The sequence below is a fragment of the Neophocaena asiaeorientalis genome, unplaced genomic scaffold (genome assembly GCF_003031525.2).
Source record: "Neophocaena asiaeorientalis asiaeorientalis breed wild unplaced genomic scaffold, Neophocaena_asiaeorientalis_V1.1 scaffold171, whole genome shotgun sequence".
Classification (NCBI taxonomy): Eukaryota; Metazoa; Chordata; class Mammalia; order Artiodactyla; family Phocoenidae; genus Neophocaena; species Neophocaena asiaeorientalis.
The window spans coordinates 6,147,162-6,161,011 of NW_020174013.1; the positions used below are offsets into that span (position 1 = coordinate 6,147,162).

Genomic DNA, 13,850 nt, shown 5'->3' on the forward strand with positions numbered 1-13,850 from the left:
TCAGAGTCGAGGATTTAAACTCAAATACTGCTCTCCACTAAGGAAGTAAAATTCTCCTGCCCTCTGCACTGTAGAGAAGGAAAGCATGCAATTCCGCTGGAGCTCCAAGATCAAGTTTGTAACATACAGTTAAAAAGCAATATGTTAAGTTGAATAAATCCCTGTATTTTATTTTATTTTTTAAAATATGGAACGCTTCAGGGCTTCCCAGGTGGCGCAGTGGTTGAGAGTCCACCTGCCGATGCAGGGGACACGGGTTCGTGCCCCAGTCCGGGAAGATCCCACATGCCACGGAGCGGCTGGGCCCGTGAGCCATGGCCGCTGAGCCTGCGCGTTCGGAGCCTGTGCTCCGCAACGGGAGAGGCCACAACAGTGAGAGGCCCGCATACCGCGAAAAAAAAAAATAAATAAATAAAATATGGAACTCTTCATGAATTTGCGTGTCATCCTCGCGCAGTGGCCATGCTAATCTCTGTATTGCTCCAATTTTAGCATATGTGCTGCTGAAGCGAGCAAAAATCCCTGTATTTTAATACAGCAAAACACCTGTCATTGCTAACACTTCTTTTCTCTAACGGAAAAAAAAAACATTTTATAACATTAAACACTACAAGTGGCCTCCACTCTGTCATGGGCAGAATTATATAATTATTTCAAAACAATTAAAGTAATTGAAGTCTAGGAGGGGAAAACCTACCAAGTACAAAGTCATGGTAAATTTTAGTTTTAGTTTCAATACAACATTGCATAAATTAAGTAAAAGCACTACTCCAGACATAAATGATATAGCATTACTTACTCCTAGTAGGTGAACTCCAAATAATATATACTCCCTCTGGCTTTCATCCACTAAGTGTATATTGGTATAGTGTTGATAGTTTAAAATATAAATCAAAGGATGCTCATCAAAGCTACATAAAATTAATTTGTTCAAATTATAACATAAATGCAGATTATCCAATTCAATTCCGTAACAAATAATAAACTCACAATTGAGCTACACCAACAGTCAAAAGTTTAAGTGCTTATTGGGAATGTCTGGGAGAATTGGAAAAATCTGAAAGTTTAGGCATAAGTGTGGAATTGCTAAAAGAAAAATAAAAGTTAATGACAGAATGAGACAATATAATCGTGCTTGTGGATGACATTTCACAAGTCTATGGAAAGCTCAACAGCACGGGGCAGCAAATTATTAGTTTACTTTTCAGGGGCAGAACTGATATGCCCAGTCCTCCAAGTACAGATGGGTCTGAAAAGGCAGGAAGCAAAACACCATATGAAATCATGCTGAACAAACAGAGAAGTGTATGAAACCTTCCCAGACCAAAATGGAATTTTTCCAGAACATTCCATTAAAGCTTCAACCCATGTTACTTCCTCTTCAGTTATGACATTTCTCAGCCTGGCCCTTCTAAATAGTGCAATGATAAACTATGAAATAACTGCACTTATTTGCTTGTATGTGAATGAGTGCACAACTGTGAAGCTTTGCAATTTAAAAACTCTATTGAAGGGCTTCCCTGGTGGCGCAGTGGTTAAGAATCCGCCTGCCAATGCAGGGGACATGGGTTCAAGCCCTGGTCCGGGAAGATCCCACATGCTGCAGAGCAACTAAGCCCGTGCGCCACAACTACTGAGCCTGCGTTCTAGGGCCTGTGAGCCACAACTACTGGGTCCATGTGCCACGACTACTGAAGCCCACGCGCCTAGAGCCCGTGTTCCACAACAAGAGAAGCCACTGCAATGAGAAGCCCGCACACCGCAACAAAGAGTAGTCCCCGCTCGCCGCAATTAGAGAAAGCCTGTGCACAGCAACAAAGACCCAATGCAGCCAAAAATAAAATAAATTAATTAAAAAAAACAACTCTATTGAAAATCTGAGTTCCCTATACACTGGTCCCAAGTCCTCCTTCCTGACATCTAGAGCATCTAAAAGCAACATCTGATTTATTTATTCTTTTTGCAGTACGCGGGCCTCTCACTGTCGTGGCCTCTCCCATTGCGGAGCACAGGCTCCGGACGCGCAGGCTCAGCGGCCATGGCTCACGGGCCTAGTCGCTCCGCGGTATGTGGGATCTTCCCGGACCGGGGCACGAACCCGTGTCCCCTGCATCGGCAGGCGGACTCTCAACCACTGCACCACCAGGGAAGCCCCTGATTTTTATATGACCTATAAAAAGGGGCCCCAAAGTCCCAAAGAAAATATTTTTAAGAGAAATCCTTCGTGCCTTCTGAAGTTACCAAAAAAAAAAAAAATGTCCAAAGAGTACTGAATCAAAAGTCTGAAAACCAGGTTTCTGAGGTGTGCTCTGACACTAGGGTGACCAAGCGTCCAGTTCACCTGAGACTAAGGAATTTCCCAGGATGGGGGTACGTTTAGTGCTAAAACCAAGAAAGTTCCAGGCAAACCAGGGTAAGCTGGTCTCTCTACGGGTGACGACGGCTAAATCACAACCCACTGGCAGCACAGCGGCCTGGCTGCTAACATTTAGATGGGATAAAGGGCATAGGAAGGGGCAAGGTAAACCAGAAGGTCTCCAGGGCCCTTTAGTTGTCATTTATTATGACCCTATGACATATTTATACCACATTTGATTGGAATGTATATTTCATACCATAAGTGAATGTACTTTTATGTAGGGTCAGAGGGCGCTGGAAATATTTTGTGAAGCTATGCGTTAAATTTGGCGTTATATATGCTTAATAGCAAAACAGAGCTGGGAGTTTTCCGTTTTTTATTTTTCATTTCTATAGTAAAGAGGAAAAATAAGCTGCTTCTAGAAAATATCAAGCCAACAGAGAAAATTCTTCCAATACCAACATCCAACTTAATCCCATCTCTCCTCCTCCCAGATCATTGGAGACCTAGGACATCTGGACAAAAGTTTAAAAACAGGAAATATTATTTTGACTTACTGCCACCATGAAAGAATACATTTCCACATTTTTAAGAAAGTAAGAACTTAGAAACGTGTGCTTACAAGTAACTACAAAACCCAGGAGAAAAGCAAATGCAACTGTAGCAACCAGCAATAACAAAAGAGTCATAAAGAGCCTGTGCTCTGCAACAAGAGAAGCGCACTGCTATGAAGAGTAGTCCCTGCTCACTGCAACTAGAGAAAGCCTGCACGCAGCAAAGAAGACCCAATGCAGCCAAAAATAAATAAATTAAATAAATAAATAAAAGATAAAGAAGACCTTGAATTGTTAGAGTATATTTACTTTCAAATATGTTTCCTAATTTTGGACCTTTAATTCTGAAAAATCCCACTTAAAAGGATACAAAACAAGTCATATATTATAAGATCAAGTCACATAAGCTCACGTGTGGTACAATGAGAACAAACATTCGGGATTCCTCTTTCCTCCTTGGGCATTCTAATTTAAGATACCTGACTTACTGAGACTAATATAGGTCCTAATGAAAGCATTTCTGCCATGAAGACTGAGTTATGAGAAATTTCTAAAAGTACAACTATGAAAGAAGTGTTACTCAATTATTATTTTTTAAGGCAGTAACTCAGGGAAAGCTATAAGAAAATGCCTCTGTTCCTAAAAAACTACAACATCCATGATATATATTTTTTTCACTTATGAATGAACTATTCTATCAGGTCTCATCATCATCCTTACTACACGGGTGGCTGAACTGACATTAGCATTTATCTAACATGCTCCTTTATGAGAACTGGTCTTATGAAAACTTTGGCATCACCAACAAGAGATTTCTTACTAGTTACTTAAGGGCAGCCTCAAAGTCTGCTTGTGTATTTACATGTGTGACTCTACACATACACATACAGGTATACAGTTCTCCTTGTCTCTTCAAAAAGCAGTTTCTCTTCCCAAATCAGTCAACAGTTTGTGCCCAAGTCTATGTCTATCACATATGCTGTGGGGACATGAAGGTGTGTGTGAGAGAGAGGATCCCAGCCCTCAAGATAGTTATACTTTACTTGGGGAGACAAGACATATATTCTCATGAAGAGTTCTCAGTGCCAGAAAAATTGCTGGCTGTCTTATTCTTGTTAGAAATGTGGGGGTGCTATCACCTGCCTATTATTTGCATAAATCACAAAGCCTTAATCAAAATAGGTAAGAAAAAAATAAATCCATGCTATTTATTTCAAATATATTAAAGTTATACAATAAATAACAGAGCTTATTTTGAGTATGTAATAAGTAACATACCAGTGTGCAATAGTAGGCAAGATGGGGCGAGAGTCTTAATGGCCAAAATATCACTTAAATTCAGGAAAGGAAATTAGGGAAAAGGAATGGTTTCGCTATTATTACCTCAGCAGTGACAACAGCAAAGAGTGTGGTTTCTCACAGCTTTTCTTAAAACCCAGAGGTGTGTTAAGAATAAGCTGCTGGGCTAGGTTCCTAGAGATCTAGGTTTTAGCCCCAACTCCTTCACGAGCATATCCTCTCTTGCCCTGGTTTTCTACCCATACTGCTTGAGGCTGGAACTAGATGATGGCTAATATTCCTTTAATGAACACGTCTGGTAACCCTTTCTTTGATAAATATATCCAGGTCCCCTTTCCAACTCCTCTGCTCCCCCTCCCACCCCCACTAAATTACAGTGTGTAACATTAAATTATTCATGAATCTATGACTTTAATTTTTTGTGTTTCTATACTGACGGCTTTACGGCAACTGGTTAACAAAGCAAAATCCTAATTCAGATTGCTAAAATTCAGCAGCAAACAATCATCAGTTTTACATTATCTAGTCCTAATAACCTAGCCAGATTAGTATGGCATATTATTCAACATTGTTACAAGAAGTTTTGGCATAGCTATAATTGACAGTGGTGAAGATCAGCTCAAATAATTATGTATTCGTTGTTTTTAGCTGACTTAAAATTGGCTTGGCTACACAGCAAACCAAGAGCAAGGAAATAATTTCTTTTCTTGTGATAATCTAGTGACAACATCTAAGTATGACTTCGGTATAAAACGGCTACATAAATATCCTTTCATCTTAAGTCTTATTAAAGCCATGGTGTTTGGCAAAAAAAAATTACGAGCAGAAGAAGATAAGTATGGGTTGTAATATCAAACTATTTCCATTATCATTTTAATGTTGGAAATCTTGTTTGGACATCCAAATCTTAGGATAATTATCACCTAGTAACAGCAATGAATTCAAATAAAAGGAACTCCAATAAAATGCTAAACAATACAAATACTCTTTTTAGTCATATCAGGACAGAGAAAAAAGAAATCCAAAATGGAAAAGGAAGAACACACTCAATCTTCCATATGAAGCTGTATGATAAGGTGAATAATAAAAGCAAACATAAATCAGATAATTGAGAAATATGCTGGAGAAGTTTTTCAAATACTATTCTTGCTTGTATCTACTAGCTCCACTATAGTTTAAAATGTGGCCAAATTTTTAAAGTAGTTGTTAAACACTTCCTGCATCTGACATATGTTTCCAGGGTACTTCTGACATTGATATGAGAGATTATAAAACATTTAGAAATGAAAATGTTACTCTCCAACAAAAAACACTATAACTTCCAAGCTTCCTCTGCATTCACAAGACGGAAAAACATTTGGAAAATAGTAGCTTTCGGTTTTAAAATGTTCAAATAATATACTTTACAACAAACACAAAACGTGTAATTGTTCAAGGCAAGGAAGAGACAAGTCTAAATAAAACAGGATCCTAAAATTTACTCTAGGAGTCATTCCTTTTCCTGTGCAGTCTCAATCATATTTACTCCATAATAAGTAAACTGCTTTACCCCTTCAGCTGGGAAGGACAGTTTTAACTCTACCAAGGTGATGACAGTACCACTGCAGTGCTCACCCAACGAGAAATGCATGAATATGAAGTAGCGTCAACTCGATCAAATGAAGTGTATGCAAGATGATTTGCAATGCGTTAATTTAGGAACTCAGCGGAGAGGCTCCTACTATATCTAGCTGATCTAAACTTGAGCTCATGATAACACTGCACGAAGCTATGGTAGATAAAAGTGATAGGTAATGCCAATAAAACGATTCCACTGACAACACAAACTCCTCCAAGAATTCTTCCAGGCATTGTGATAGGATACATATCTCCATAGCCAACTGTAGTCATAGAGATAATCACCCACCAGCAGGCAGCAGGGATGCTGGCGAAGTCCTTGTTGGATGTTTCCAGGTCCAACCCATGTTCAAGAAGCTGAGAAAGTGCACTAAAGATTGCCATGGCAACACAAATGAAGACAAGCAACATAACCATCTCTCGGTAACATCGTTTGAGAGTCAAACCAAGTGTCTGAAGACCAATGAAGTGACGGGCAAGCTTAATCACCCAAAAAATCCTCATCATTCTAAGCACCCTCAAGGTGACTCCAGCCCTCTGGAGTTGAGAGTTCTCGCCCGTAAATACTGTCATTAACACGGAGATGTAATACGGCGTGATTGCCAGTAAATCAATGATGTTCAGGGGTCTCTTGACAAACTCACACTTGTTTTTGGAGACGATGAACCTCACAATGCATTCTGCAGTGAACCAACCTATGCAGATAGCTTCAATTATCCTGTCAAGAGAACAAAAGAAGAATTGATCATTTTATTTTTAAGCATTTTAATAGCTCTTAGATTTCGTCAGATAGTACTACACTGACATACACATTTAGTTACCTTTCCAGAAAACATAAAAGAACAGACGGCATTACCAACATCATCAGACCCACCAGGATGCAACAGAACAACAAATACATCAACAAATGAAAACTGAACTTGATGAAGTTCTTATTTATATATGGCCTGTGATAGCATTGAAAAAAACATTCGTTTGCTTGTTGTCACTAATACTTAAAAAAAAAATCTCTCTCTTACTTGGTGGCTTGAAATTAACTGATACTCAGCTCGCCACACTATGAAATGTTATTCCATGAGGACAGTGGTTCTCTACTGTGATGTAAGTTATTAGGTAGGTCAGAAGGACTTGGTTCCTACAGACAGTGGACACACCCAAGTTTTCAATGATTTACTTCTTGGTAAATAGGAGTGAACTCAAGATCATCTCTGAAAATGTTACTGTATTTTTTTTTTTCCTACAGGCTTGTGTGGGAGACACTGAATCTGAGCCTGCCTTTTGGGCTTTGCAGGAATGCCAGTGCCCTCACCAGGAGAGCACCAGGTCATGACCATCCTCATCACAAGCTGTAGTTACAGTGGAAAAAAGGCTGAGGAATACTGCAGTGGAGCCAAACAATCACTAAGACCCAACAAGTTTGTTTGTTTGTTTTCTATAGCTGTTGTGATTCAACATGTATCTTTAAAATATAGGGCCATGGACTTCCCTGGTGGCGCAGTGGTCAAGAATCCGCCTGTCAATGCAGGGGACACAGGTTTGAGCCCTGCTCCGGGAAGATCCCACATGCCGTGGAGCACTAAGCCCGTGAGCCCCAACTACTGAGCCCGCGTGCCACAACTACTGAAGCCCAAGAGCCTAGAGCCCGTGCTCCACAACAAGAGAAGCCACCGCAATGTGAAGCCCACACACCGCAGCGAAGAGTAGCCCCCGCTCGCCGCAACTAGAGAAAGCCCGTGCGCAGCAACGAAGACCCAACGCGGCCATAAATAAATAAATAAATAAATAAATAAAATATAGGGCCACATTCAATCTAGAGCAGTATTTACCAACCCTTCCATGTCACTGCACACGTTGAAAAGAATATTACCTACATAGCCTACTGGCGTCAAGGGGTAGCATTCCTGAAGTGGAAGCCACCAGCCTCGCCCCACACTCCCCAAGGCTGAGGAATTAAACCTCAGCACAGTGGTTAGGAAGCCCTGACCCAGAGTGAGAGGTAATGCTAAGGTAATTTCTCATTAAATTACACTTTTTTATTTGTAAATATTTTTATTTCAGTTATTTCATGCAGTAGCTTTAGAAAAGAAAATGCACTACAGTACATGTCTGTACAGTACAGTACAAATATGACTAATAAAATGTTTTAAACATGGCATTTAAAAAATTATAATTAAATTACATTTTAAAATTCAAATTTAAAGTTACAGTCCTTATACCATCATTCATTTTTCTCTATGTAATTCTGTCTTACTATTGACCTAGAGCCAAACATGAGAAGTATGATGGAGAGAGAAGAAAATGTAGTAGGTGGGATGGTAAGGTCTGTGGGGCAACATTTTGAAAAGAAGTACCCAAAGTGCATGGCACAGAACACAGATTGCACTGGATGCTTCTGAGGGAAATGAATAAATAAAATTAACCATGTTCCCCTACTATGGAGGTTCCTAGGACCATAGAGATTAATTTGATTTATGTCTTGAATAGGTCGTACATTCACATGGTTTAAATTTCAAAGGTAAAAAAAAAAGAGTACAGAAAGAAAATTCTCACTCTCACCCTATTCCCCAGTCACTTGGTTCCCCAGTATTCACTCCAGTCCCAATTCCTCACTTGTCAGAAGGGCAAGAACCACTGACCAACAAGAAAGTGGTAACTTGAGTATATTAACTCCCTGTGGCTGCTGTAAAAAATTACCACAGGGCTTCCCTGGTGGCGCAGTGGTTGAGAGTCCGCCTGCCGATGCAGGGGACTTGGGTTTGTGCCCCCATCCGGGAGGATCCCACATGCCGCAGAGCGGCTGGGCCCGTGAGCCATGGCCGCTGAGCCTGCGCTCCGCAACGGGAGAGGCCACAACAGTGAGAGGCCTGCGTACCGCAAAAACAAACAAACAAAACAACAACAACAAAAAAATTACCACAAACTTGGCAGCTTAAGACAACAGAAATTTATTTTTTCACATACCCAGAGGTCAGAAGTGCAAAATCATTATCATTGGGCCAAAATCAAGTGTTAGTAGGGCCCACTCCCTTCGGAGGCTCTAGGGGAGAATCCATTCCTTGCCTCTTCCAGCTCCTGGTTGGCATTCCTTGGCTTGAGGCCACATCACTCCTATCTCTGCCTCTGTGCTCACCGTGTCAAATCTCCCTCTGCTTCCACCTTGTAAGGATACACATGATAGCATGCAGAGCCCCTGCGATAATCCAGGACAATCCCCCATCTCAAGATTCTTAATTTAATCATACCTGCAACATCCCGTTTGATATATAAGGTAATATCCACTGGTTCCCAAGGATTAGGACCTGATATCTTTTGTGGGGAGGGAGGGATTATTCTTCAGCCTACACACAAACTAAGCAAGAAGATACAGCCCACAGTGAAAGTAATCCAACCTACCGCCCAGTGAGGAAGGTCAGCAGATGAGGTCACAGCTGCCCCTATTTCTTTCTCTATTGTATTACCTGCCCTTCTGCACAGAGACCCCATTACTCTGTGGTTGGCAGCAGCTTCTCTATGCCCACCAGGCTATCAGTAAAAGCTGCTGCCATAATGACCTCTATGAACCCGGAGGCTTAGAAAACTGGGAGGGTAATGAAACTTGGTAGATCTAGAAGATAGGAGGCTGCATTTTTTCAATATTCAGTTTTAATAAACATATTAAAGGCATCCCTTCTCCCTGGTAATGCTCATCAAATACTCCATATGTTCCCCCATATTTCTAGCCCCTTGCAGTTAGGCAAGGTCACATGACCAGTTCTGATCTATGAGCTGTGGGCAAAATGACTACAGTTCTGGGCAGAGGCATGGAAGAGTAGGTGTGAATTCTCTTCCCTGCCACGGCAACCTGAAAGGCATGTGTCCTAAGTGGCTCCAAGATGGTGGGGTCCCTACCAGCTCAAGTCACTGAGTATACGTTCAAAGAAAGACAGACATTCCCCATCCTGACTCTGATTGGACATGGGACATGGTATGTGAGCAACCAATAAATCCTTGTTGTGTTAAGCCACCAGAATTTCTAAGTTGGTTGCTATCCTAAGTAATCAACTGGTAAATTCAGTAAGTAATAAGATACACACTCAAAAAGGATTGCAAGAGCACAAAGCAGTCACAGCAATAGTGTTCTCTGATTGGCTGTGGTTTTTATCAGTTCTCGAGCTAAAGTACTGTCTCTTCTCTAGCCAGACATGAGCAAGAGCACTAGACCTGATGCCGGGAGCCCTGCTGCTCTTCTCACTCTGATCTTCTAAGGGCTCTCCCAGCAATAAAGTCCTAAGATCCTATTAAATTAAGAAGAGTAGGGGCTTCCCTGGTGGTGCAGTGATTGAGAATCCGCCTGCCAATGCAGGGTGCACGGGTTGGAGCCCTGGTCCGGGAAGATCCCACATGCCGTGGAGCAACAAAGCCCGTGCGCCACAACTACTGAGCCCACGTCACGACTACTGAAGCCCATGCGCCTAAAGCCTGTGCTCCGCAACAAGAGAAGCCACCACAGTGAGAAGCCCGTGCACCGCAACGAAGAGTAGCCCCCACTCTCCGCAACTAGAGAAAGCCTGCGCACAGCAACAAAGACCCAACACAGCCAAAAGATTTTTTAAATAAATTTATTTATTTATTTTTGGCTGCGCTTCAGTAGTCGTGGGGCGGGCTCAGTAGTTGTGGCTCGCGGGCTCTAGAGCGCAGGCTCAGTAGCTGTGGTGCACGGGCTTAGCTGCTCCACGGCATGTGGGAGCTTCCCGGACCAGAGATCAAACCCGTGTCCCCTGCATTGGCAGGCAGATTCTCAACCACTGAGCCACCAGGGAAGCCCAAGAAGAGTAAAAATTTTAATTGTGCCAAAAACACCAGAACATTTTCAGCTAATTACTTCCACCAGCAGCCAAATTGTTCAGATTAAAAAGGAGGAAATCCAAATGACACTAAATAATCTCTCAGTAAGGGAATTTCAAAGAGGTAAACCCATCTGTAATGAGGCCCACGGGGCTCCTCCTGCCCACCCCCAAAGTCAGACACAATTTATCCAGAATTCCACGCTAAGGAGATGAATAAGTGAGAAACCCCAGGCATCCCTCTTTCACCCAGGATTATGCCAAGGCATTCTCCAACAACAAACACCACTAAGCCTGCCAAAACTCCCCATGTTTCCAAATGGCACTCTTGCCAGTGCCACCTCCAGCAACTGCTGGAAAACTTAAGCGCTGTGTTTTACTGAGCACTACAGCAAATGACTGGGCACTCCGAGGGCTACTTCTATAAAAAACAAACTGAAAAAAAGAACGGAAGAAGATACTGAGGTTACCAGAATCCTTTGAAGCCCATTCTGATTTCTTTTGAGGCCCAAACATATAGAAGCTCATGAATTCACAGCTAAATATATATATATATACATATATATATATATATATAGAGAGAGAGAGAGAGAGAGAGAGAGAGAGAGAGAGAGAGAGAGAGAGGCCTTTCAGTTGAGCACTGTGCTAAGCACTTTGTAGACATCATCTCATTTAACCCTTTTCAAGAACTTTATGGAGTGTGTCCTTCCCCTAATATCCCCATTTTACAGATGACAAAACTGAGGCTGAAAAGTTAAACATCTCTTCTAAGATCACACAACTAAGAAACTGCAGTGGCATAGCTAATGAAACCCAGATCTATTGGGCTTTGAAGCATTAAGGAACATCTGAAAATGCTAATGATTTTTATGACAATGTTCATTGTTAATATTAAATTATATACGTCAATCTCTTGGTCTCCATGGTTGATGTATTAGAGCAGCATTTTTCACACTGCTGGTTCTTAGCCCATTAATGGATCAAAATTGATGGAGGGGTTTTTTTGGAAATTAAATAGAAATACTAGTGTGCATCAAAGTAGTTTCATAAAACTTTTGTTTCAGTTACATATAGTTGTGTACTAAGTTACGATGTAAAATGTATTCCCTTCCGTAGGCACTGGAGGAGCTCAAAACTTGCTGGCAATCATTCTAATTCCCCTAACTGATCCGTCAGGACAGAAGGCACTTCTGGCAATGACTCAGAGGTTTACAAACAGGCTCCACAGGAGAACAAATGCTTTTAGTGCTAACCATCCCCTCCTGCCTGCAAAAAAGACTAGGACAGGACATAAAAAGCCATTAACTATGTTGTATGAGGTGAAGATCAGTCTCCCTCTGGGTGCTAACTTCTCATCTTTTTCACTCAACATTTTATTGTGAAAAATTTCACACATGGAACAAATTAATTAATATTTTAAATATACTTGCTTATCACCTATTCACCCCTATATCCATCTATTAACCTTTCTTTCTTGGATGCATTTTAAAATAAATCCAGATATCGGTGCACTTCCATCTAAAAAATTCAGAGTGCATATTATTAACCAGAGTTCAATATTTGTTTCATGTTTTTCTTTTGATTTGAACTTTACATGCAATGGAATGCACAAACCTTATGTGCACACTCACTGAGGTTTGACAAATGTGTAACCTCTATAACTGAAACTCCTATCAAGATATAAAGCATTCACATCACCTGAGAGTTCCCTGCCTTATTCATCTTTGTATCTCCTGCCCTTACTTCCCATCAGACATACAAGTGCTCAACAGCTTTTTGTCCAGTACAACGTAGTGACTTTGACAGAACTTGAAGGACTGGAATGGCTCTTCTGGGAGCTTTAAGGGATAACTGAAGCCTGTCATCAAAAAATGGTGCTGAGGGGACTTCCTTGGTGGCACAGTGGTTAAGAATCTGCCTGCCAATGCAGGGGACACAGGTTCAATCCCTGGTCCGGGAAGATCCCACATGCCGTGGAGCAACTAAGCCCGTGTGCCACAACTACTGAGCCTGCTCTCTAGAGACCGCAAGTCACAACTGCTGAGCCCACGTGCCATGGCCCGTGCTCCGCAACAAGAGAAGCCACCACAATGGGAAGCCTGCGCACCGCGGTGAGGGGTGGTCCCCGCTCGCCACAACTAGAGAAAAGCCCAGGCGCAGCAACCAAGACCCAGTGCAGCCAAAAATAAATAAATAAAAATAAATTTGTTTTTCAAACAATCGTGCTGAATTGAGTTGGACCCTTACCTTACACCAAGTACAAAAGTTGACTTAAAAAAAAAAAAAAAAAAAAAAAAAAAAAATTAAATAAAAAAGAAATAACGTCATGCTGAAATTGTACTACTGTCCTTAAAAGGCCCAAAGTGACATAATGTAGCAAAACTCACAAAATATTAAATGGCTTAAAAATTTGATGGGATCTAAAATTTTATTTTCTTTACCTCAGATAGGTCTTTATAGTAATGCAGATCTAAATTACAAACATGTTTATTTACCAAACATTTATTGAATGCCTGTTATGTGCTAAGTAGAATATCAGACATAAAATGATGCTAAGACAAGAGTCCTGCTTTTTAAAAAGCTCACCAATAACTAAGGGAGAGACATAGAAACAGACCAAAAGAAAAAAAAAAAAGATGATTAAGGTACTAAAGAAACAGAAGAAAGAGCCATTATCTCTGCTTGGGAAAAGAATAGACAAATAGGGCTACATCGAACTTAAAAGTTTTTGTGCCTCAAAAGACACAATCAACAGAGTGAAAAGGCAAGCTACAGAATAGGGGAAAATATTTGCAAATCATATATCTGATAAGGGATTAATATCCAGAATACATATCGAACCCCTACAACTCAACAACAAAAAAATCAAATAACCCAATTTAAAAATGAGCAAAGGACTTGCACAGACACTTCTCAAAGATGGTATACAAATGGCCGGCAAGCATTTGAAAAGATGCTCAACATCACTAATCATCTGAGAAATGCAATCAAAACCAATCCGAAGGTATCACCTCACACACATCAGGACACCTACTATTAGAAACAAAAACCAGAAAACAAGTATTGATGAGGACGTGGTGAAATTAAAATCTCTGTGTACTGTTGGTTGGATTGTAAAATAGTGCAGCAGCTGTGGTACGGAGGTTCCTCAAAAAATTAAAAACAGGGCTTCCCTGGTGGCTCAGTGGTTGAGAGTCC

The 13,850-nt window shown here is 41.0% G+C and overlaps 1 protein-coding gene and 1 non-coding gene across 3 annotated transcripts in view; both read right to left on the reverse strand.

The window, feature by feature from the left end:
* Positions 1-412: 412 nt before the first annotated feature.
* Positions 413-516, reverse strand: LOC112405283 (U6 spliceosomal RNA). The gene has a single exon (XR_003004309.1). It is a non-coding gene; the product is annotated as a U6 spliceosomal RNA (small nuclear RNA).
* A 5,385-nt stretch (positions 517-5,901) lies between these two features.
* The window catches only part of KCNG3 (potassium voltage-gated channel modifier subfamily G member 3), a 27,381-nt gene continuing 19,432 nt past the window's right edge, over positions 5,902-13,850 (reverse strand). For both annotated transcript variants that reach the window (XM_024753635.1, XM_024753634.1), the window contains exon 2: positions 5,902-6,547. In XM_024753635.1, the coding sequence (XP_024609403.1) occupies positions 5,902-6,547 (646 nt within the window). The remainder of the gene's footprint in view (positions 6,548-13,850) is intronic.